The 23,617-nt window shown below is 52.2% G+C and overlaps 7 protein-coding genes across 7 annotated transcripts; 3 read left to right on the top strand and 4 right to left on the bottom strand.

The window, feature by feature from the left end:
- Positions 1-2,098: 2,098 nt before the first annotated feature.
- GUITHDRAFT_156560 (hypothetical protein) lies at positions 2,099-3,103 on the bottom strand. Its single transcript, XM_005818435.1, has 5 exons — positions 2,781-3,103; positions 2,701-2,732; positions 2,528-2,640; positions 2,377-2,476; positions 2,099-2,323 (listed from the first exon to the last, which is right to left on the bottom strand). Exons 1-5 carry the CDS (start codon positions 2,966-2,968, stop codon positions 2,232-2,234), a joined length of 525 nt encoding a protein of 174 aa, XP_005818492.1. The 5' UTR covers positions 2,969-3,103; the 3' UTR covers positions 2,099-2,231.
- A 233-nt stretch (positions 3,104-3,336) lies between these two features.
- On the bottom strand, positions 3,337-4,208 carry GUITHDRAFT_156557 (hypothetical protein). The gene is made up of 3 exons (XM_005818434.1): positions 3,937-4,208; positions 3,672-3,862; positions 3,337-3,621 (listed from the first exon to the last, which is right to left on the bottom strand). Exons 1-2 carry the CDS (start codon positions 4,172-4,174, stop codon positions 3,858-3,860), a joined length of 243 nt encoding a protein of 80 aa, XP_005818491.1. The 5' UTR covers positions 4,175-4,208; the 3' UTR covers positions 3,337-3,621; positions 3,672-3,857.
- Positions 4,209-8,056: 3,848 nt separating this feature from the next.
- On the top strand, positions 8,057-8,245 carry GUITHDRAFT_53205 (hypothetical protein; the record flags this gene model as incomplete). The annotated part of the gene is made up of 1 exon (XM_005818433.1): positions 8,057-8,245. A coding segment is annotated over one exon (189 nt), but the record flags the coding sequence as incomplete, so codon positions are not given.
- A 4,194-nt stretch (positions 8,246-12,439) lies between these two features.
- On the bottom strand, positions 12,440-13,796 carry GUITHDRAFT_149252 (hypothetical protein; the record flags this gene model as incomplete). The annotated part of the gene is made up of 7 exons (XM_005818432.1): positions 12,440-12,454; positions 12,660-12,745; positions 12,876-12,939; positions 13,145-13,212; positions 13,271-13,320; positions 13,387-13,451; positions 13,500-13,796. The coding sequence occupies 7 exons, from the start codon at positions 13,794-13,796 to the stop codon at positions 12,440-12,442; spliced, it is 645 nt and encodes a 214-aa protein (XP_005818489.1).
- A 3,939-nt stretch (positions 13,797-17,735) lies between these two features.
- On the top strand, positions 17,736-19,043 carry GUITHDRAFT_83074 (hypothetical protein; the record flags this gene model as incomplete). Its single annotated transcript, XM_005818431.1, has 2 exons — positions 17,736-17,948; positions 18,351-19,043. Coding segments are annotated over 2 exons (906 nt in total), but the record flags the coding sequence as incomplete, so codon positions are not given.
- Positions 19,044-19,289: 246 nt separating this feature from the next.
- Positions 19,290-20,019, top strand: GUITHDRAFT_55545 (hypothetical protein; the record flags this gene model as incomplete). Its single annotated transcript, XM_005818430.1, has 2 exons — positions 19,290-19,731; positions 19,922-20,019. Coding segments are annotated over 2 exons (540 nt in total), but the record flags the coding sequence as incomplete, so codon positions are not given.
- Positions 20,020-20,753: 734 nt separating this feature from the next.
- GUITHDRAFT_149250 (hypothetical protein) lies at positions 20,754-23,464 on the bottom strand (the record flags this gene model as incomplete). The annotated part of the gene is made up of 10 exons (XM_005818429.1): positions 20,754-20,822; positions 20,957-21,094; positions 21,438-21,581; positions 21,713-21,748; positions 21,870-21,926; positions 22,309-22,395; positions 22,499-22,525; positions 22,798-22,860; positions 23,238-23,318; positions 23,441-23,464. Coding segments are annotated over 10 exons (726 nt in total), but the record flags the coding sequence as incomplete, so codon positions are not given.
- Positions 23,465-23,617: the final 153 nt, after the last annotated feature.

Raw genomic sequence — 23,617 nt, 5'->3', positions numbered from 1 at the left:
ACGTATACAAACCTCTCGCTTGCAGCTTCCTTGGCGCCCTGGCAGCTTCCCCTACACCACGCGTGCAGCCATGGTGCCTGAAATAACCGGCGCTTCTGCCTGAAATAACCGGCGCTGTGCCTGAAATAACCGGCGCTTCCAAAACCCTAAACCCTAAACCAGTTGTTCTTCTCTGATTATCTTATCCCATATTTTCAATCGATCCATCCCCGGCTTGAAGTTATCTTCGTCTGCAATGCAGAATCCCAAGTCGCTGTCGATGAGGGCCCGTTCCCACGTGGAGGAGAAGGAGGATTTTCCCTTGCGGGCTTCTTCTGCAGCTTCTTGCACTACGGTGTGGTCTGCGATCATAGAGAGGTTGATCTCAATGCCCTCCCGCTGAAATTTGCTCAGGCATTCCTGCAGTCTTCCTGCCAAGTCGTATACGAGCTCGTCTTCATACTGCATGGTAGACCATCTGAGGGTGTCCGTAAGAAAGCGATGCATTCGGGTTGATTTAAAGAGGACGAAGATTTTCCTGATTGTTTTCTGTTTGCCTCTTTGTTCCCAAATCGCTTGTAGGAGTATGCAGAGTGCGATGGTATGTGCTCTGATGACGCTGCATTTTCCGTGTATCTTGATCGCTCCGCGTTCCTGCTCTCCTTCCTTGTCTTGCGTGCTGTATCCTATCGACATTGATCGACCCTTCCTGTTTCGTGATATGTCGCCGTGGATTGCGGACCACACTTGGTTCCTGTTCTTCTCCTGTTTGGCCGAGGCTTGATAGTTTTCGTTTTGCTTCCTTCGGTATTCTTGTAGCTCCTCCTGTTCAGGGATCAGGTGTACTGTGAGTTGGACAATTATTCTCTCTTGTTCCGACTCCTTGCAGTAGACAATCAGGTCGTCATGTGACTTCCTGAGGCTCCGATCGCCCGTCCTCCAAAAATTTGCAGCGTAGCATATTTCTGATCCTTTAGGTACCTTACCGACTAGCATGAAGCCGTCAGGGATTTCTTTCCTGAAGCAAGTTTGGTTCCATCCGATCAAGATTGTTCCAGACTCGCATGCGGCGTAGCTGAGGTATTGTTCCTGTTGGTCGATCCATATTATTTCACGTCGAACCTCGTCTTCCTGCAAGCTATCGGTTGCGGCCTGGATTGTCGGGTGATAGAGGGTGGGCCAGTTGCTGAACTGTTTTGTTTCAGCGAGCATCCCCAAGTGTTCTAGAAATTCGTACGACAGCGGAAGGCCTTGTTGTCTATCTCGAATTTCAGCCATGGCGGTGGTTAGATGTTCCCACCAAGCTTGCGAGTTGAGTGAGCTGTTATGTGTTTTGCTGATATACTTAGCAATTTGCAGTAGGATCTCTGTCTTCTCTGGGTTCTTGGCTCCATCGTCATCTTCTTTCCTCGCAAATGGCGCCGAGCGAAGGGAAGGTTCAGCTTCTTTGATGTCTTGTTCTTGGCCCGTGTGACTTCTGGGCCGGTCCACTGTGATGATAATTGCTATGTCGCCCTTGATTTTGAAACTTTCCTTACCTTTTAGGATTAGGTGTTCCTGTTGATCCAGATTGCCTAGTAGTTTAGCCATGAGGGATCTTGTGTTTGCATGAGCTGGGTGTGGCCTTCTCTCTTCTGCTGCTTCCCGATGCTTTTTGGATGTCTCCTCCCGGTCCTCCTCTGATTGCGGGTGTGACTTTCGTTTTCGGGTTGTAGCACTATCCTGCGTGGCAACCTCTCGTCTTTTCCTCTTTGTTCCTGATGCTCTGTTGACGCTGCTTACCCAGATGACATTTTCTTGTAGCAGTTGCATTACGATCCCCTCCGCCTCCTCGCGTTGCCTTGGGAAAGGCCAGAGCTTCCTTGGCAAATGCAGTTCTTCGTCAGCGATAGGTCGTATATTGCGTAGCAAGGAGAATTGGAGTTTCGGGAGTTGCCTCCATAAAGCTTGGAAGGTCGTCCAGCCTTGTGGTCTGTCGCTGTCGTTCAAGTTTGCCACCATATTCCTCCATTCTATGAAGGAGGGAGATGCTTCCAGGTAGGTGACCTGCTTCTATATGGGCCCAGCTGATCCTCGTGTTTAGTTTTTCCGCCAGCCAGACTGCTAAAGCTTCGGGTCCCCGCACCACATCCCGCTCCATAGTTCGAAAATTCATTTCTCTTTGGAGCTCGAGGATTGTTTGGCATCCCCATTCCGCAAACCAGTTTCTGAGTTTAGATATCAGTCTATCTTGGATGTCTCCACCTTGCATACTATTCACTTCTCGTTCGATGTATCGTAGCGCTGCTCGCCCTAGGATTGGGGCAGGATGAGGGACCTGCAGCCCTCCATTCTCTGTTGGCAGGTAGAATATACCATTCCCTGTACTTTTGCTCAGTCCTAACGCTTGTTTAAAAGCTCTGATCCACAGTTGATCTAATTCTTGTAGATCTCGCCAAGTCCATCCAGTCATGACTGCGGAGTAGCGAAAGACGTTGAGAATTCCAACTTTCACCAGGTAGAATTTTTGCGCAGGAGTATAACTCGACGAGCTGATGTTTTTGATCAGTTCTTTGGTTTTTTCAAAGACGTATGCTCGTTCTCCCCAAGTGAAAGGGCAGCCCTTTATTCTTCGTCTTTCTTCCTTCCACAGAGAGATGCGATAGCCGAGATATTTGAACGGTTTAGTAGCCGGTAGGGCTTCGACAGGTTCCCCCATGACCGTTATTTTGTTCGCACCAGGAACCTCTCCCTTGCGAGCATAGTCGAAGCTGGTTATCTCTGATTTCTTATTGTTGATTTGCAGTCCTGACCATTTGCAGAAGGAATCCACCACTGCTACCAATTCTCGCATTTCTTTCATCGTGTGTGCGATGAGTACCATGTCATCGGCGAAGGACAGGTTGTTTGTTGTTCCTGTGCTGCACTTATCCAATTGCCTAGAGAGGATGCATAGCACCAAGTTGGCCAGTTGTGGGCTACTTGCTCCACCTTGAGGCAGCCCGATCATTAGAGGTATTTTCCCTGTGTTGAACTCGTTTGTTTGTATTTGCAGCTCGACTCCACTGTTGCAGGCTATCACAGTTCTAATGTCCTCAGGATGGAAGCCTAGGCTGTTCATTGCCTGCTCGACCACCTCGATTGCCACATTGTTAAAGAAGTTCGCAAAGTCCAGGTACAAGAGAATGAGGGACGTTTTGGCCTCTTCTGCTTCTTCTACGATCGAGATCAGTCGATGAGCCTGCCGACTTGTGCTTCTGCCTGGACGGAACCCCTCCTGGAAGTTTGTGAGGACGTTGTTTGCTTCTACTGTCTTACTCAGACGATGCGCCAGGATTGCCTGAACCAGCCGAGTAAGCGTTGACATGACGCATATAGGCCGCATGTTTTCGAGAATGTGACAGAATTGATTTTTTGGCAGGAGGCGTACTCTCGCTGTCTTGTTGAGAACCTCAGCTTTGCCTTCTAGGGCTGCATTGACTAACTTGCCAACTTCCTCTCGGCATGCTGGTGGCAGCGCCCGCAGCACTTCGTTCGAAATGAGGTCAAGTCCTGCAGCCTTTCGTCTCGGCGCCGAGGCGAGCCAGACATCAATCTCTCCCGGTGCCAGGGGTCTGGTGATTTCCTGTTGTTGTCTCCTTGAAAGCTGCACCCCCTCAGGCGGTGTGATCCGTCTTGGGGCCACGGTTGTGAACGACTTACATTTTGTGCAGTACGGGGTCATCCCTCCCCCTCCGATGGTCTCGTCGCTTGAGTCAGCCAAGGGGAGCATACATCCGATGTTTGAGCATTTTGAGCAGGTCCCTTGTTTCGTGCATGCGTTGACGCTGAAGAAGAATCGTGTATGGTCCGCGTCCTCAAGCTCTCTAACCTTCTGCCTTGGGAGATGATCCGTGAGATCACGGTATCCTGCTATCTCCCATGTTGTTTTATCCGATTCTTCTAGTGCTACAATTGCTTTCGTGATTGTGTTTGCAGGTAGCAGTGATAGAAAGAGCCAGTCATCTGTCCCCTCTCGCTCGATCCCAATCATCAGTTGCTGGTTTGCACTCCAAAATGCTCTAACACCCCTCGTGTCTTCGCTAGATAGGGTTGCTTCGAGTTGGTTGGTGAGCTCGTCGGCATTGTCGACTATCTTGCCGAGCAGTCTAAGAGCCAAGCCTTTGTGGCAACGAAGGGAGTTAGGGTGTTTTTTCTTGATGTCTTGACTTATCATCGGTTCTTTGGGAGTGAAATCATTCTTGCGTCCCATTGCATTCTGGGATTCACGGCTGCCTACCGCGGAGGAAGTTTGGGATGACGGTGCTGTCGATCGCCTTGAAGAACACGGGGGCCTTGTATCCGCAGAGGGGTTGGAGTGTGATGTCGGCTTCCGGGATGGTGTAAGGCTTGGTGATGATCTCCTTCAGACCCATGTCCACGTTGACCTGCTTTTAGGGGTTTCCCCCCTCTTCTGTCGTGTATTCATCTGATGCACTTCCACTCGTGGGATTAGCTGCGTCTCCTCGGATGTGAACTTGGTGTGCACTTGCACCACCAGGGCTCTGTGATCAACTGCTCCCCCTATCACACAGCCGTCGACCGTCCACGATTGAAGGGAGATGTTGGGGAAGTTGTCCTCATTAGTTGGGGGGTGGATAGCGAGGACTGCGTCGAGTTTGGCTTCTATCAATTCTTGTTTGTACCATGTTGAGAAGGTAAATGGCGTCCCTGTCCCGCTGATCTGTTCATATGAGAGTGTACGGTGTGCGGAAAGGTCTGCCAGGAATTTCTCGAATCTCTCATCTGCTTTTGCGGTGATAGATGAGGGGGAATATCCTCTCCGCATTGGTGTTGTTGTGTTGGTTCTTGCTGCATTAAAGTCTCCGGCTATGATGTGTGTCTCTCTCGTTCCCAGAGCGAGGTGTAGCAGCTCTGCCCACAGTTCCCCTTGCTCTCGAATCGCATTTTCCGCCGGTACCTGATGGAGGTTCGTGACTACGAAAGAATTTTTCCCTGTTCCGACTTTGATCGAAAACACTCGGTTTCGATATTTCTTTTCTTTGTTGCACGCCTGAGCGGCATGGGAAGGGGAAGGCGAGAGGGAAGCGTGGACCAGCGTTACCAACCTCAGGTCTCCTTTCCCCTTCTTGGCATCGATCTTCGCAGGCCCCAGGAAGATTCTGTAGCAGGCCCAGTTCTCCTTGATCATCTTCCTTAATCAAGTTGTTCTCGTCGCGGGCCGAGACCCTTACCTCTCAGGCTTGTAGTAGCACAACCCCAGGTTGGAAGGACTGGATTAAGTATGCGAGGATGTGCTTGAGAACAAAGTGATTGCAACCATTCACATTTTGTGAGATGAGGAAACCTGGGTCTGAGCTTTTTCGATGCATCTGCGCCCAATCATTGCCCCTTTGCTCCTCCTGCCTTTTCCCCCTCCGCTCCTTCCCTCTCTGGGAGGTTTTCTCTCCTGAGTGTGCATTCTCCTCCATTTCCTCACCAAAAAGTCTTGGTTGGGGCTTCGTGGTGGTCGCCTGCCGCTGGATTGCGATCGGCTGTACCTTCTCCTCAGGCTTTGCCGTCGAGGTCATCGGCCGCTGGATTGCGTTTGGTTGTACCTCCTCCACAAGCTTTGTCGTCGAGGTCATCAGCCGCTGGATTGCGTTCGGCTGTACCTCCTCCTCCGGCTTTGTCGTCGATTTCAAGCTCTCTTGCACCCTCGCCTCCTTCGGCAGAGAGTCGCAGAATTACCTGGGCCGTTTCCTCCATCTTCTCCAGATGGGTGAGAGCTGCAATCAGTTGTGTTCTGGTTTGCATCAGCCATTCTTGCGGAAGTCTTAGTCTTGTCCTCGTTTCCATCGTTGCTAGCCAGTCCGATCTTGATTTGTCTCGCAGAGCAGTAGGGTGTGAAGGATAGCGAACACTCCGCAGTTGAAGTTATCTTCCTGTTGGAAGGCTGAGCACCACTGTATCTGCCATGGGGCATTGGTCTGATCGTCAAAGATGTGTTCGATCACTCCGATTGTCAGCTCAGCCATTTCTCTTGCTCCTTTTGCGTGCTCCCCCGTTGTTACAAGATTCCTCGCTCCCTCGATCCCTCGTGGGTCCCTCGTTGTGCTCGTTCTGTCCTCGCAGAGGGGGTCCAAGATGTACGCGCATCGCCGATCATATCTTAATGCAATTAGAATCCAGTGGTTGCTGTGGATGAGAGTTGGGAACAGGAAGGTGTGTTGCTCATCTCTCAAGCTGCTGAGGTGAAATCTGTTCCCGACTCTCAAGCGGGACGCCTCGTCTCGCAGACTGGATATTACCCTTGGCAAGAAGATGATGTTCCGCGTTCAATGCTGGTCCTCACGAGCTCTCCCTTTGCGTACCATATGTATTGCTCTTCCTCCTTGAAGAGCCTTGCTCATCTCATTGAGAGTAACTTCGATCATGTTCTCGCATAAAAATCCGCTTACTCCTCGATTGTTCAGGGCAGTGATGCCAAATTCCTTGTCGCCTCGTTTGTCTGACCATGGGATCTCCTCGATCCAATCAAAAAAATACAATGTTCTATCTACATGTTGCGTTTCCTTTGAAACCGTTTCCCTCTCCCCCCCTTGCCTACTCCCGGCACTCCCCCCTTCCTCCTCCCTTCCTCCTCCTGTCATGATTCGGTTTTAGAGTTGAGAGGCAACCTCTCCCGGGAGTCTTGGTTGCCACTCTCCTCTTCCATCTCCAGTCCCATCTCCTCCTCTGCCTTGCTCAAGAGAAACTCAATTTCGTCTCCCGAGCCTACGCTGCCTTGGTAGGTTAGCGTGGCTGTGAGAACTAATTTATTCAGGTCAAGAAACAACAAGTCAGTTCGAAATTCTTTTTGTTGTTTCTCCCCTCCTCTCCCTGTTGCTTTTGCAAAGGCTCCCTGGCGTCTTCTTGATGCTACCGTCTCCCACGCATGCTGCTCGCTTACTCTTGCAATCTTACTCTTCAAAACTTGCATGTCGTCGTCCTGGGTTGCCGAAGATGATTCCGCCCATTCCTTCAGCGTCGGAAAACATGCACTAAACCCTAAACCCTAAACCCTAAACCCTAAGCCTCTCCTCACCTTGGCCTTCCTTAAAACCCGACCCTAAACCCTCAACCAGGAGACTCTAAACCGCCGTGGTCCTGAGGCGAGTTTGGTTCAGAGCGTGTCCATGGGTGACATCAGCAACTCCTGATGAAGACGTAGAGCATGGAGGAGGATAGAGGAGTTGAGAGACGGAGGGACCTGAATGTTGTGAATAAGAAACAATGTGGGCAAGATGGTGATCGAAGCTCATGTTCATGTCCAGAGTGTTAAGGTGCTGTTGCAACACAACGAATTTTCAGGAAAGGTCAGACAGATGCTAGGAGAAAAGCTTCCCCAAGAGCTTTTTGTTCTTTTGTTCTTCAAAAACCATGTCTTTGATTGACTTGGTTGCGTAAGCAGGAGAAAAAGACGAGGACGTTGACAGCGATGTGGCTTCTGCATGCCCACACCCTTGGGATCCCGTCGAGCCTGCTGAGCCCTCGCGTCCTCCTGCTCCTCGCGTGTCTGCAAGCAGCAACAGCTTGCGACAAGGGCGTCTGCCATGACTACGGCAACGTCCCCTCGCTCGATAAATCCTCTCGCCCTCCAAACGCCCGCGTCCTGGGCAGAGAGACCTGGACGGTTCTGCATACGACAGCTGCGTACCTGCCTGACAGGCTCTCATCCTCGGACGCAGACAACTTTCGCAACCTCGTGTTCTCCGTCACCGTCCTCTACCCCGGCGAAGGACGAGACCTGATTGCTGCCATCGTGCAGGACGCGACGATGAAGGAGGAGATCGAAGCCATGGCGACGGCAGAGGACGCGCAGCTTGTGGTATGGAAGCTTCACAACTGTGTGACTGCGCATTTATGGCGTCAGAAGACTCTCTTCCCCCCGCTGCTGGACCTGCAGGCCGCCTACTTCGACCTTGTTCCCTCCCGCGGGTTGAAGCAGTTCCGCCTCAAGCATCTCTCCGGGGAGCTGCGGCAGACGATCTTGAGGGCCATCAAGACGCGCTGGGTCATCGCCGGGGGCCTCGAGGTCACGCGCAAGCACTGGAACAAGCAGGAGGTTGAAAACCTCCCGCCCGACCGCAAGATGCTGGGACACGCCTACTGGACTTACATGCACACCGTCTCCGTCTACCTGCCTGAACGGCCCACCCCCCACCAGCTCGCCGCCTTCCGCGCCATCTTCGATGCCATCTACCATATCTTCCCCTGCCCTGTCTGCCGAGGTTGGATCTCCTCCTCCTGCCCCTCTCCCCCCCCCTTCTTGCCCTCCCACTTTAGAATCAATGCCTTCCTCCCAGCTCTTTTCTGGTCTACCTCCCTTCCCTTCCACCGTCCTTGAGTTCTTGTTCAGAGGTGTTTCACTACCCTGCTCGTCTATCTCGCTCATCTACACCTCCGGCTTCCCTTAATCCTCTTGACTGTTCGCTTTCGCTCACGTTTGTTCAGGGCACTTCCACCTCTTCTATCATGACCCAATCCTGCAGCGGGAGCTTGCAGCTGTGGACACCAAGCATGGCGCCATCATGTTCGTCTGGAAGCTTCACAACATCGTGACCACCGACGGCATCCGGCGAGGAGACTGGCCGCACAGGTGAGACGAAGACGAGGATGCGGGGGTTGGAGAAGGAGCTGGAGAGGTGGAAAGAAGGGGATGGGGTTCAGCAGCAGGTAGGTGTGCAAGGCATAGAAGACCGTTGAAAACAGAGAGGAACAGAGAGGAAGACGAACAGGAAGCAAGAGAAAGATATGGAGATAAACTGATTGACAAGGTTAGAAACATCGAACAAAAAGAAGGGAATAGACATGACAAACAGTGTTTTGTTTTCAAACATACACAAAGAGTCTGATCTAATTTTGCTTGATTGCAGGAAGATTTTCCCACAAGAAAAACATCTGAAGTTCAATCTCTCTCAATTTTCTGTGGTCCTGAACCCTTCACTGTCTACCTTTCTATCTTTTTGTCCTTTTGTTTTTCTCCTTCTCCATTCATTCTCCATCATTTGCTAGCACAATCTTCTTTCTTTGTTCCCCCTTTGTTGGTTTCTTGTAATATCCGTTTTGATGCGTTCTTTGTCAAATCTATGTTCTGCTCCTGCTCCTTCTTACAATGCATGTGTTTCAGCCCTCTCCCCATTCTGCGCAAGATCAGCTCAGGATCACTTCTCCCTGCAAGGGCAAGCACAGGCGCGTCCCCCCCCACACACACACCTCCTCCTCCTCCTCCTCAATCTCACGTCCCTGCAGCTCCGCAACCTGCCTTTCCTCCCGCGACGGATACGAAGTCATCGCAGACGTGCAGGCGCGCTGGCAGGTGAGCGAAGAGGAAGGAAGACCAGAGGGACGGAGCAAGAAGCGGGGGGATAAATACAGGGGATGAGAGCAGAGGATGAAATTTAGCATGGAGGACGAGGAGCAAGAAAAGTAGCTCAGAGAGCATGCGAGCGTCAGGAAGAAAGTCAAGAGAGAAACGGGGAGGGCAGAAACACGAGCAGAGGAACGGGAGGGAGGGAGGGAGGGAGGGAGGGAGGTAGGAAAAGAGGGAGGGAGGGAGGGAGGGAGGGAGGGAGAGAGAGGAGGGAGAGAGGGAGGGAGAGGAGGGAGGAGGGCGATGATACGATGCTACAGATAGAGGGAGGGATCGATCAGCCGTTAGAAGACTCAGCTCCAGGTGAAGCTTCAAACCGCAACAGCTCGACTGACAACCTGAAGCTTCTTGCCCTCCTCCCACTCCCTCCCTCAAGATTCTCCGACTTGACATGTACGTCATGGGGAAATGCCCGTGGTAAGCGCTTGTGTAACGTCCTTCCTTGCTCTTTCGATGATCCTTCTCGACCCCACAAGGACTCCACTACCACATTCTTGCTCGACTCCTTGCTTCCTGTCTCACTCCCTCTTGCTCTTGTATCTCCTCTGTCTTGATTGTCATCCTCTTCTACCTGAGCCTCTATCTCCTTCTCCCTCTGCTCTTCTTCCTTCTCCTCCCCTCCTTTCCCCCTCCTCCTCTTTCTGCTGATGGGCTTCAGGTGCGCCAAGTCGATGGAGAAACTCGCCGACAACATCACCTGCGACTTTCAATGCTCGTGAGTGACTCACGAGAGAAGACCTGAGTCGGGAGAAGACCTGAGTCGGGCGGCAGTTACCGCGGGAAGGCGCTGGAAGCGAGAATGGACTTTCGCATTCACATGGTGCGTGAGAGAGAGACAGAGAGAGAGAGACAGAGAGAGTGGAAGGGGGAAGACGTTGGGGAACAGGGGAGAGGAGGAAATAAGGGGTTGTTGAGATTAGCAGCTGAAGGAGGAGCAGGTGGGGCTTAACAATGGGACCTATCGACACCCATGGCTCAAGGCGATTCACGGCCCTTCCGAGGTACGCGAAGGCGACAAGAAATAGGAGGAGGGGGGGGGGACAAGAGGAATAGTATGAGAAGAGGATTGTGATGACAGGAAAATAGCTTGTAGGTGAAAGGCTTGAACTCTGTGCTCGGCAACACTATCCCAAGAATTATCAGTATGATCCCTCTCTTGATTCTTATCACAAACCTTGCTTCATTCTTGATCTTATTGCTATCATATTGGTTTTGTCTTGTCATCAGTCTCTCGTTCTTGTTGAGATGCTGTCGTTCTAAATGTCACGCAGATATCTCCGATTCTTCAAATGCATGGACAAGGACGTGAAGAAAATCCCGATGATGGTCCTTCCCTCCTCCCTATCGCTTCTCTTTCTTACTCTCTTACTCTGATTGTCTCCTCTGCTGATCTTCCCCTCTGCTGTGTCCATGCCCTCTCCATCTCTTTCTCCTTCATCCCTCTCTACCCCCAACTCCCTCAGATTCTGCTGGCTGGTCTGATGAGCATGACAGGCGCCAGAGTGTGCGGAGGAAGCGGAGATGGACCTCAACGTGCTGGTGGGATGTGCGAACATGGAGGTGAGGCGGCAGAGAATGTGCGCAAGGGGAGGAAAGGGAAGGGGGAGAGAGACAAAGAGGAAGAAAGAGGAGGAGGAAGGGAAGGAGAAGGGGGGAAGACGATAAAGAGGAGAGGAGGAACTGAACGATTGCGGCAGGGGGAGCGACTCGTAGCGTCGTCTTACGCGTTTTCATCTTACATGGGGATAGGAATGACGCCGACATTTGTCATCAACGGGTGAGGATAAAGACTGAAGGGGAAGGAAGCAGCAAACTAGATATGAAGGAAAGATATGAAAAGATGTGAGAGGGGAAATGGTCTGAGAAAGAGGGGATGGGAAGGAGGGGAGGATATGAGCGAGGGAGTGAAGGAGAAAAGAGGAGGAGATGAAGGGAGGGTTTGGAGTTTGGGAGGAGAGGATATGGGGTGGAAGAAACAGGGAGCGAGGGGAGGAGGAAGGGAACTAACTATGGTGCAGGGGAAAGCCGATTGTGGGTTTGCCGAGCAACTTCAGTGAGGAGGTCAGGGAGGGAAGGGAAGCAACGGGAAAGAGGCTGGATGGAGGAGGAAGCAGGGAGGGAGTGAAGGGAGGATGGAGGAAAGGAGGGGTTAACTTGACATTGCCTGCCCCAGCTCTGCTTTCAGCTTGCAACCACGTCAGTGACGCTGCAACAAGCGAGGGAGAAAGACATTGAAAGGTGACGATGAAGAGGAAGAGGAAGAGGAAGAGGAAGAGGGGATGAATGCTGGGGGTTTGCGGGAAAATGATAGAAGTAGAGACAGAGGAAGGGAAGGAGGGAGAGAAGAAGGGGAACTGACGAGGCAGTAGCCTCTATCCTCCTCAGGACAGGACGGATGAGATCGTCCAAGAGACTTCAGTGTGGACTTTCGTCGCCTTCTTCGCTGTTTTCGTACGACACCTCCCCGCTCCTCGCCCTCGGCTCCCTTGACGCAAACTCGCCCTGCTCCTGCTCCTGCTCCTGCTCCTGCTCCTGCTCCTGCTCCTGCTCCTGCTCCTGCTCCTGCTCCTGCTCCTGCTCCTGCTCCATTTGATCCCTCTTACCTTATATCTTCACATGCACTATCTACTTCTTTACCCCCCTACATCCAACCCCGCCCATCCCCTCTATATGTCAGTAGATTGATTTCCTCCTCCTGCTCCTGCTCCTGCTCCTGCTCCTGCTCCTGCTGCTTCTGCTCCTGCTGCTGCTGCTGCTGCTGCTGCTGCTGCTGCTGCTGCTGCTCCTGTCAAAGCTCCGTTTCAACATCTTCTGTTTTGTTTCCCCTCACACTTGGCCTCTCCTCACAGATCTGTATCGCTCCGCTCGCCTGCATCATCGCTCGCTTACGCAGGTGCTGCATGCGCGGGGGACTTGTGAAGATGACGGTTAGCAGGAGGAGAGCGCTGGCGGAGGAGAGGAGAGCGCTGCTGCGGAGTTGAGGGAGAGACGGAGAGTTGTCTTTGAATAAAGAGACGAGTGAAGGCGAGCAAGGGCGTTGTGCTGTCTTTAAATAAAGAGACAAGAGTACTCTTTTGTCCTCCTCTCCTACGTCCGGATCCACTGCACCACAAGTGAGACAAGAAACAACAAGCACAAAGTGAAGATCAAAGTCATGTAATGTCATGACAGTACAGGTGTAAACGGACAAGTCCTTTCGATGAGGAGGAGGAGGAGGAGGAGGAGGAGGAGGAGGAGGAGGAGGAGGAGGAGGAGGAGGAGGAGGAGCAGCAGCAGCAGCAGCCGCAGCAGAAGTGCTTGAGTTTACCTTGCACTGTTTGGGTAGAGGGGCCCTGTGCATCGCACATCGCATCACTTTTCCTTGCCGGAGTACTTCGATTCTCACGGGCGTTCCTGCAGCAAAAGAGGCCGATGAGAGGTATGAAATGGGAAGAAGGGATAAGAAGAATGACAAGAAGATGGAAGGAGCAAGCAACAAGAACGACAAGAGGAGAAGGACGTAAATGGATAATCAAGACAAGACCATAGTCGCCGAGGAGAGCGTTAGCCAAAGCAAACGCGCATTGAGTGCCGTTGTCATTCGCAGACTTGAACAAGAATAAGAAAAACGAGCCCTGAAACTTGCTCTCCTCTTCTTTTTCTTTGCCCAGCTCTGATTACCAACTGCCTCTCCCTCTGCCCCGCCCCTGCCCTGCCCTGCCCTGCCCTGCCCTGCCATTCTGTTCAATTCCTGTCCTCCTGTCCTGTCCTGTCCTGTCCTGTCCTGTCCTGTCCTGTCTTCGCTTCTCTTACATTCTTCATTAGCATGTGAACATCAAGGTCATCAATCTTCACTATCTGATCCCCGATCCGCAAGCCGCCTACCACCTGCACGTCAGCTTCTGCACTCCACAACCTTCTCCCTTCGTTGCTCTTCACCTTCCACATGTGCGGAGCCTCCCTCGGCGAGAGCGATCACCCACGCGCCTCTGCTCGCACGTCACGCAGAGACAACGACAGGGAGGAGAAGCAGAGAAGGAGAGAACTCTTCCTACTTCCTCTCTGCTATCATGACTGGGTCCAGACCAACGCCGATGCCGCAGGAAGAAGCTGCTTGGACCTGCAGAGTGAAGGCAATGAGCAGAGCAAAAGGTGCAATTTGACTCACAGGCTGTGACCCGATAAAGCGAGTATTCTCCCTACTCTCGGAGCAACATTGAAGAATCCCTGTCAGCACGACAGTGAATGTGATGTCACGATATCCCTTTGCTCTCTTCTGGTTCCTCGTCCTGCTTCCCTCGTTCTCTCTCTCTCTTCTCGTTTCTTTTCTTGCTTGTATGCTTGTCTGCATGTACCGAAGTTTTCGTCTTGAGAAGAGTTTGCATTTCCCATGATTCTTCTCCAGCACGTTGAATGGCTGTCCGAGCGAAGGCGGGCTAAAGGCGTGCCGTGTCAGTGAGCCCATGCTCCGAGGTTGTAGAGTAACCTCAACTGCACCTTGACAGAGTTGAGATGGTGCGAAGGGGAGCTAAAACAGCAGAGGAACAGTTTCAGTGTGAGAAGTCAACAAGCTAGAAACAGTGATGTCTTAATCTATGACTCTCGATGTTGCATGTCGCCTGCCTGATGGCGCAAGGAAAGTTTCCTACAGGCGTTACTCATGCGTCACTTCATTTCACTCGCTCAGCTAGTCGTCGCGCCCGGTTCCCAGTCATCCGATCATGGCGGGGGAGCGCAGGCTCAGCGGGCTCTGCCCGGCAGTCAAATTCAGTCTCTGAAACGGCTCCTCACATCAGCTTTCAAACTCCTAGTGATCTTTTTCTTTCTTTCAAGTTTTTCGTCCGGACTCCGTCCGGCCCGGCATCGGGGGGCCGCGACTCCGGGCGAGTCGACTCAGCCGTGACTGATCGGATCGGACCGGGCCGCTCGGACTCTCGGAACGGCGGTGACCGACCGGGTCCGATATGATCAGTCACGGCGACTCGGACTCTAGCAAAATGCACCAAGATTCTGAGGCGGACTTGCTGCCACTACATCCTCTCTGGTCCATTCGCTGTACAACAGAACCAAAAAGAGCTGTTTTCGCATGAAGAGCCCTCAATAGCACCCGTCATTTTGATTGTATTTACAGGGGTACTGGGGTCATCAGCTCTCACGGGGTTGTCCTAATAATTCTACGCCTTTACCATTACCACCCGTATGCTTCCCAGTACCCCCACCTACCTAGTACCACTACCTACCTGTCTCTACTCACCTTCATGGCCTCCCTACCCCTGTGGGTGACTGCCAAATGTCGGATGACTGTACCACACCCCCTACGAGGACCTACCCTTTTCATGCTCCTTGCTTGACCACCCCTAGAGATCCCCCTTACCCCCTCACTGATTCAACCCCCCGTTCCTCTACGTCTCTCTACCACCCCTGCCTGCTCGCCTCCAATCTCTATCTTTTGGTCGTTCTTCCCCACCCCCACCTCTTCTTTTGACTACCCACCAACCAGTGTCTCAAAACCACCCCTGTGATCTAGACAATCCGGAAATTAACCCCTCGTTTTGACTGCTATCACCACCCCACCTACCTCATTCAGTCAGATCGACCCCACAAACCCCCGTCCCTGCCATGCCGGGATCGTTGCGAACAGAAAAAGACTTGACCGAGGTAGAGGGCAGGACAGGAGAGGGGGACGGGGAGATAAAGAATGGAGGAAAGAGAGAAGATGCTTTTGAGAGAGAGGGAGAGAGAGACAGCAAGGAGCAGGCATTCCAGGCCGCACACGAGCTTCAAAGTCGTGCACACTGTAGTTGGATGGACTGGAGAGCACAGTCAAGAAAAGTGTCCTTTTCAGTATGGCACGTTGTTATTTCGGCTTCTGAAGCGTTGCCATGAAAAGATCGTAGTGAGGGGTGACTTGCTAGGCCCATGACAAGATAATAGTGCATTCATTGTTGTTGAGGGCTTCATTCGATATGTCAATGAAGGTGTGCGCTAGTTCTTGTTCCGCATGCCAAAGGTTTCCTCAACAATATTGCGATGTCCTTGTGAAGTCTCTTTGATCTTAATGATGCTTGCAACTCAAGGCGTCTGCAGGATACCGCACGCCAGCGCACGACATGGTGAATGTAGGGAGAGCCGACCTCCCTGGTGGCAGCGTTGTCGGAAGGTCCAGGACGAGCTTCTGCTTGAACCGATAGCGCATGCTTCAAGAGTGATCCTATCTTCGTTTACACCTCGACATCCTCTGAGTCAAAGCACCATGAAGCGTTGGATGCTTACATGCATTATCTGGTTCGCCTCGCAAGTTGCGTCGGCGCAATCTGCCACAGCACCGACGACTTGCGAAGCTCTGACTCTCAAGGCCACGACGGGGGACGTGATCAATTATGTCTTAGAGAATCCCTACTCCATTGGATATCAAGGATACGATAGTAGAATCCACTCCGAGGTCATGAATGGTAGGTTAGTGGTTCCCGACCTTGACGGAGCAGACGGGAAAAAGGTAATCACCTCTCAACGTGTGCTCGGAATCTGCTGTGCACCTGGAATTTCATGTCGCTCTAAATCTTGTTGTCGCTCTAAATCTTGTTGTCGCTCTAAATCTTTTTGTCACTCTAAATCTTGTTGTCGCTCTAAATCTTGTTGTCGCTCTAAATCTTGTTGTCGCTCTAAATCTTGTTGTCGCTCTAAATCTTGTTGTCGCTCTAAATCTTGTTGTCACTCTAAATCTTGTTGTCGCTCTAAATCTTGTTGTCGCTCTAAATCTTGTTGTCACTCTAAATCTTGTTGTCGCTCTAAATCTTGTTGTCGCTCTAAATCTTGTTGTCGCTCTAAATCTTGTTGTCGCTCTAAATCTTGTTGTCGCTCTAAATCTTGTTGTCGCTCTAAATCTTGTTGTCGCTCTAAATCTTGTTGTCACTCTAAATCTTGTTGTCGCTCTAAATCTTGTCGTCGCTCTAAATCTTGTCGTCGCTCTAAATCTTGTCGTCGCTCTAAATCTTGTTGTCGCTCTAAATCTTGTTGTCGCTCTAAATCTTGTTGTCGCTCTAAATCTTGTTGTCGCTCTAAATCTTGTTGTCGCTCTAAATCTTGTTGTCGCTCTGAATCTTGTTGTCCAGGTCTCTGTAAATGTGCGGACGATTCAGGAGGCACTCATTGCAGAGCAACCGAAGAGAGTATTCAAGAACCAATCGTTAGGAGAGTGTCCAGATGTCGGAATATGCTCTAGTATCCTTGACCCCAACATTCCCAACGCCTGGCCAATCACAACTTTGACGTAAGCCAACTCATGCATCACTTGGAAATTGCTCTTTGAAAATTGACAGGTACATCTTTTTCCCGACCAACGTCAAAGGAGACAATTTGCGGTGTCAGCAAGTGAGGGCCCTCTACGATTACTTGACGTGGGTCGTCAGTAGCGATGCAGCGGCTGCGGTAAATCCTAAGGTGAACTGCTCCTAAGTGTTTCTTATCGTGAAACAGGTTGCGCATTCAAATCATTTCGGAGTCATACCCAGTGAACTACAAAGATATGTAAGTTTTGCATGCGAACATGCTGATTGCTTGTTCATCCTTCAAACTGAAGTTACTGTGATCCCAGGTCACGGATAGATTAAGCACCATGAAATGCAACGGAGTTTCAGTTCTCAACATTACACTCAGTGGTGACTTTCCGATCACCTTGAGAGGATCAGGGAGCTCGCTGGCCAAGGGTGTCTATGATGCCATGAACGCGGCATACAACAGTAGGGAAGAAATTTACAGCAAGCAAATTCAAGTAGACTATGCGGGTGGTGGTTCAGGTTGACGCTTGTTCCCTTGCGAGCTGTTTATCTTATTCGAATCGTCAGGCGTGGGGTTGCAAGACATGCTAAACTGCAGAGTTGATTATGCGGGGTCCGACGCGACGAGTTATAACGACCAAGACATTCTGCACTTCTTGACTCCATGCTCCAAGTAAGAGGCTGTAAAACGATCATTTAGTGTTCTGACATATGATAGGGACCTTGGGCTCACTCTTGTGCCAGTATTAGCAAGCTCTGTCGTAATGTTTGCCAACCTCGCTGAAGCCAATATTTCGTCTTTCCTTGTCACGAGGAACTTGATTAGCAGTCTTTTTGCTGGGGAAATTGTTTGCTGGAATGACTCAAGGCTGCAAGCAGTCAATCCTGGGATCAATCTTCCCAGAAAGCCCGTGCTCCGTGCAGTTCGAACTGGTACGAGTGGGACCACTGAGACTTTCACGCATGCCATGGCGTCATTCAGTGGAGGATGTCAGTACAACGTCTTTCGTTGCTCTAACGACCCGCTCTGGCCTCCTCCCAAATACGATCCTAACCTCTACGATGGTCCTTGCCCTTGCAGCGTCCGTCCACCAGTGGACACGTCCTGGAGCACTGGAAAGATTGTGATGGTTACTGGTTCTACATTTGGAGCAGCAATCCTTATCTTCATCTTCCTCGGCTGGACCTACATCGGGATCAAGAGGAAACAGTCAGACTCATTGTGGGAAGTCAGGAGAGATGAGCTCAAGTTTGCAGAGCCTATTGAGGTGCTTGGAAGAGGAACCTTTGGCATCGTGCTCAAGGCAGAGTACAGAGGGACGAACGTCGCAGTCAAGAGAGTGATTCCTCCTCGCAAAGGGAGGAAACGCGACTCCATCTTTGCCTCGGGCGACGCAGCCTTTGCATTCCGAAGTATGGACCCTTACTCCTCGGGCGGTAGCGGCTTGCTTCGACCTGAAAGCGGTACCCAGAGTGGATTTTTCCGGCCGATGTCATCGAATTCTTTTGGATCCTTAACCCGGGTGAGCAGCTTGAACAAGACAGAGGAAGAAGGGATCGTTCGTCGTGGATCGGACAACCTGGTTGGGGTAACAGTGCAGGCGTTGCAGGATTGTCCTGCCGGCCCCATGACGCCTACAGGAATGTCATCCTTCAACTCATCGTTCTCCTCGAACCGTTCACCTCCATCGTCGGGCTCGGGAGGAAGCAAAGCACAGAAGCTGGGCTGCTCAGTGATGAAGTTGCTGATGGGCGACAAGCACACTCAGATGAAGCATGAGTTCATAGAGGAGATGCGCCTGCTCTCGAAGCTTAGGCATCCTTGTATCACTACAATCATGGGAGCAGTGGTTGACAGACACGGAGAGCCGATGCTTGTCATGGAGTGCATGGAGTACGGATCCCTCTACGACCTTCTCCACAACGACACAGCTGTGATAGAGGGAGAGCTCATCCTCCCCATCCTCTGCGACATCGCGCAAGGGATCCGCTTCCTCCATGCGGCTCGTCCGATGATCATACACGGAGACCTAAAGGCACAGAACGTGCTCGTGGACTCGAGCTTTCGCGCAAAGGTCGCAGACTTCGGTTTCACGCAGAAGAAGCGATTTGGTAGGCGGACGAAGTCGACCTTCGGCACTCCTCTCTGGATGGCGCCGGAGCTGCTAAGGGGAGGGCAGAGCACGCCAGCCTCGGACGTGTACGCCTTCGGCATCCTCCTCTCAGAAGTCTACAGTAGAAAGGATCCGTACGAAGGGGAGGACATAGCGAAGGTGCTGGAGGAGGTCGCAAATGTTGACAGAGAGGTAGAGAAAAGGCCTTACATTCCGCCCGCTGTTCCCAAGGACGCAGCGAGCTTGATGAAGGACTGCTGGAACAAGCATGCGGAAGCTCGGCCGCACTTTGACGAGATCGAGAGGAGGCTGCGAGCTCTGGATGCGGAGGAGCAGTTTGACGTGCATGGACAGATTCAAGGCTCGCTGGCGACGGACAGAAGCATTCGTTCGTCGCGCTCAAAGCTCAGGAGGTCGCGATCAAACAGCGTCTCTCGCCTCCTTTCCGTTGACTCGAATGAGGAGTGGGAGAATCGGTCAAACGCGCTGCTCTACGACCTTTTCCCCAAGCACATCGCTGAGGCTCTGCAGGAGGGCAGAAAGGTTGAGCCTGAGCACAAGGACCTAGTCACCATCTTCTTCTCTGACATCGTTGGCTTCACCACTATGTCATGCGATCTCGCGCCTGGGAAAATCTCTGACATGCTTGACCGACTCTACTCCGTGTTTGACCGTCTCTCACATGAGCTCGGCATTTACAAGCTTGAAACTATCGGCGACGCCTACATGGCCATCACCAACCTCGTCGAGGAGCAGGAACATCAGCACGCGCTCCTCATCGCCAGGTTTGCTATCGAAGCTCTCTATGCCGCCAACTCGACCCTCATCGACACAGAAGCACCTGAGAAAGGATACGTCCAGATCCGCGTCGGAATCCACTCGGGCCCAATCGTGGCCAACGTGGTGGGGACGAGGCGGCCTAAGTATACTCTCTTTGGGGACACGGTGAACACTGCGTCGAGGATGGAATCGAACTCTCTCCCAAGCAAAATCCACTGCTCTTTGGTCAGTTCCGCTTTCTGCCTCGCTCCCCTCCCCTCTTCCCTCTTTACATGTTTACTTGCTAAGTTGTGTCCTCTCAGCACATGCCATTCCTCACACTCTACCACCTTTCTCCTCTGCCTCTGTCCTGCCCCCCTCTTCCTTCTTTCGAAGTCTGACGGGCTCTCAGAGGACGGCGAAGCTCATTGAGGTGCAAGCAGCCAACTCGAACTACGACTGGGCGAAGGAGATTGTGCTCCTACCGCGAGGAGACATCGAGGTCAAGGGGAAGGGTTTGATGAAAACCTTCTGGATCGAGGGGAAGGCACTCGGTCATGGTCTGCTGTTCGATGATGGTCCCACAGGAGAACATGTATGACCCCCTCCCCCCACTTCCACCTCCTAACCGCTACCATCCTTCCTCTCTTCTCTTCTCCTTGCCCTCCTCGGTCCTGCTTCCTTTGGTCACTTCCCTGTGTTCTCCTAACCCACTCCGATCACTTTCCTCCTCCCCACTCCACCTCCAGCCTCGCTCTGGTCTCCGCTCACTGTGCTGTTGAAGGATCTCGTAAGGACGTCGTCGGCTAACAACATCATCATCAGCTCTCCTCCCACTCCCCTCAAGCAGATCGCACCCGAGCCTGAAGCTCCTGAGCTGCAGAGTGACCTTGTTCTAGGAGCGCTGCAGTTCTGGAACGAAAGGGACAAGGAAATCGATCCAGCAGGGGATGCGAGCAACGGTCATGACGAGGGTGAGGGTGAGAAGGTGGACGTGGAGAAGGGGGAGGAGCAGGTGGAGGAAGCGATGGAAAGAAATCCAGCAGCAGGGGAGAGACGTGTGAATGGTTGTGCTGGAGAAGAATGCTAAGGAGTGATTTATGTCAGAATGTAAAGGGCTGAGCAGAGGGAGGTTGGAGGGGCGAACGGGAAAGGAGAAAGTGATAACAGGAGGAGGAGGAGGAGGAGGAGGAGGAGATTTCCACTTGTATCTTTTGTAAATCTTGTTAAGTCGTTTGATAAAGTTTTTCCTATCAAGACTTGCTGAAGTTCTCACTTGAGTTGACTGCTCGCCACCTCCTCCGCCTTCTTCTTGACTTCCTCCAACTTGTTCGAGTCAACCTGCTTTCATCGTCACCATTTCAACACCTCCTCCTCCTCCTCCTCCACGTCCTCTTCCCGCTCCTGCTACTCTTCTATCTATCCCCCTCCCCACTCCTCTTCTACCCTTCCCCGCTCGTCCTCCATCTTCTCACCTGGCCTTGAGCGGAGTCAGCTTTTCCTCCTCCTCGTCCTCCTCCCACAGCGAGGGCCTCCGACAGCCACTCGTTGGCCTTGAGCACGTTGGCAAGTTCTGCCGGGACTTGTGCAAGCAAGAAAGCTTTCCCGTCCTCCTGCTCCCCAGTCAGATGCTCCTCCTCCTCTTCCCTTCCTCTCATTCTGCCCTTCTCATCCTCGTTCTCATGGATCTGTCTTCCCTGATTCCTCCTCCTATTCTCTGCCCTTTCCTCTCGCTTCTCTTCTCTCCTCGTCCCTTTCCTCTCTCTTCTCTTCTCTCCTCGTCCTACTATTCTCGTCCCTTTCCTCTCTCTTCTCTTCTCTCCTCGTCCCTTTCCTCTCTCTTCTCTTCTCTCCTCGTCCCTTTCCTCTCTCTTCTCTTCTCTCCTCGTCCCTTTCCTCTCTCTTCTCTTCTCTCCTCGTCCCTTTCCTCTCTCTTCTCTTCTCTCCTCGTCCTACCTCAGCGATCAGCAGCAAAGCTTGACCAGGCGACGACTTGCTTAGGGCTTGCATGATGCTCTTGAGCTGCTTCGCGTCTCCACCTCCTTCAACTTTCAAGATCGCAAACTTCGCATCTCCCACCATCTTCAGGTCTGCCGTCGCCTGCTCATGACATAAGTCCTCCTGCTCGCCATCCTGCTCAACCATCTTCGGCCTTCCTGTCCCCCTCCAACCCCTGTCCCTCCATCCATCTCCCTTCTTCCTCTGGCAGCCTCCCCTCACCCGACCCTCACCTTCTCGATCTGCTTGTTGATCATCGAGGCAGCAAGCTTTTCTTCTCAGCAAGGTAAGCCTGCGATCATTGTCAGTCCCTGTCCTGTCCTGTCCTGTCCTGTCCTGTCCCTGCCTTCCTCTCTTCGCTTCTTCCCCTCCTCTTCTCTTCCTGGTCACCTTGCTTTTCACTTCCAGCTCGCCCCTCAGCTGCGACTTGAGAGGAGCCGAAATGACCTGCAGGGCATCAGGTCAACCAGGAGCTGCACATGAAGAAGAGCACAAGGATGAACAGGGGAGGGGACAAAGTCAAGGTAGAATGTGATTGGAGAAGGAAAAGAGGACGCAATGGCGGTAGCGGTGGTGAAGGAGGAGGAGCAGGAAGAACAAGAAGAACAGGAAGAGCAGGAGCAGGAGCAGGAGCAGGAGCAGGAGCAGGAGCAGAAAGGAGGAGGAGGAGGAAGAAGAGGAGGAGGAAGAGGAGAAGGAGAAGGAGAAGGAGAAGGAGAAGGAGAAGGAGAAGGAGAGAGGAGAAGGAAGGGAGAAGGGGAAGGAGGAGAAAGAGGCGGTGGAGCAGGAGGAGCAGGAGCAGGAGGAGCAGGAGAAGAGTTTGACTCACAGCAGCGTCGAGCTCCTGTCTGAGGTTGTTGAGCGTCACGCCGAGCTGATCTAGAGACTCTCCGTTGCCAGCAGCGCGGACACGCGACTGAGAGGAGCATGAGGGAGGGAAGCAGAGGAGGAAGGGGGAAGAGAAAAGAAGGGAGAGGAGAGGAGAGGAGAGAATTGACGCGAGGAGACAGGAGCTTTACCTCTAGATCGTGCCCTTTCTCAATGGCCTGGTCACCAGTACTGTCATACAAGTGGAAGGTAGAAAATAGAAGGAGAGAACGAGGAGGAAAATGAACGAGAACAAGACCATGTATGCGTAATTGTTTGTTGTTGGATGAGGAAGATTGTTGTAGAGGAAGATTAGAAAGGAAGAGAAGGAGAAGGAAGATGAGATGAAAGGAGAAAAGAGTCAAGAGGGAAAGACAGGCGAAAACAGTGGAGAAGAAAAGAGAGGAAAAGAAGTGAAGAGGATAAGAAGTCTGTTGGATAAGCTGCTCACCTGTTTTGCGAGATCCTTGGTAACTGCCGTGATGCGACGAATTCCTTTGGCAACAGCCTCCTCCTGCAGAAGGATCAGAGGAGATTAGGAGACAGCAGAGCAGAGCAGAGCAGAGCAGAGCAGAGCAGAGCAGAGCAGAGCAGAGCAGAGCAGAGGAAAAGGTGGGGGAAAGAAAATGCAGTAGGATGAGGGATAGGAGAGGGGAGGGAGGGAGGGAGGGGAGGGTAGAAGAGAGAGAGAAGGGAAGGGGAGGAAGGGGAGGAAGGGGAGGGCACAAAAGTGCGAGGAAGAAACGAAGGAACTGACAAGATAGAGGGCAGAGGAGAGAGACAAGATGAGGGAGGAGAGAGGGGAAGGGGGAGCAAGGGGAGGAGAAAGGAAGTAGGAGGGAGCAAGAGTTGGAGAGGAAGGAGGAGGAAGAGGAGGCGAGAGGGATTGACCTGCACTAGCGCGAAACTTTCAGCTTGTCGGGTGTTTGAGAGATGTGTTCCTCCGCACAGCTCGACGGACCCAGTGAACCACTGAGAGAAAGATAAGTACCTGAATGGAGGAAGCAGGAGGATGAGGAGGAGGAGGGAAGGAGAAAGAAGAGGAGGAAGGGAGGGGAGGAGGAACGAAGGAAGAGTAGCAGCAGCAGCAGCACCTTGTCATCTTCTGGTTGTTTGATCTGTTTGACAGAAATTTCAGTCATGATATCAAAGATTGCTCCTGCTCCTGCTCCTGCTCCTGCTCCTGCTCCTGCTCCTGCTCCTGCTCCTGCTCCTGCTCCTGCTCCTGCTCCTGCTCCTGCTCCTGCTCCTGCTCCTGCTCCTGCTCCTGC

This window comes from Guillardia theta (genome assembly GCF_000315625.1).
Source record: "Guillardia theta CCMP2712 unplaced genomic scaffold GUITHscaffold_308, whole genome shotgun sequence".
Lineage (NCBI taxonomy): Eukaryota > Cryptophyceae > Pyrenomonadales > Geminigeraceae > Guillardia > Guillardia theta.
This window is presented reverse-complemented; position numbering and strand designations above follow the sequence as displayed.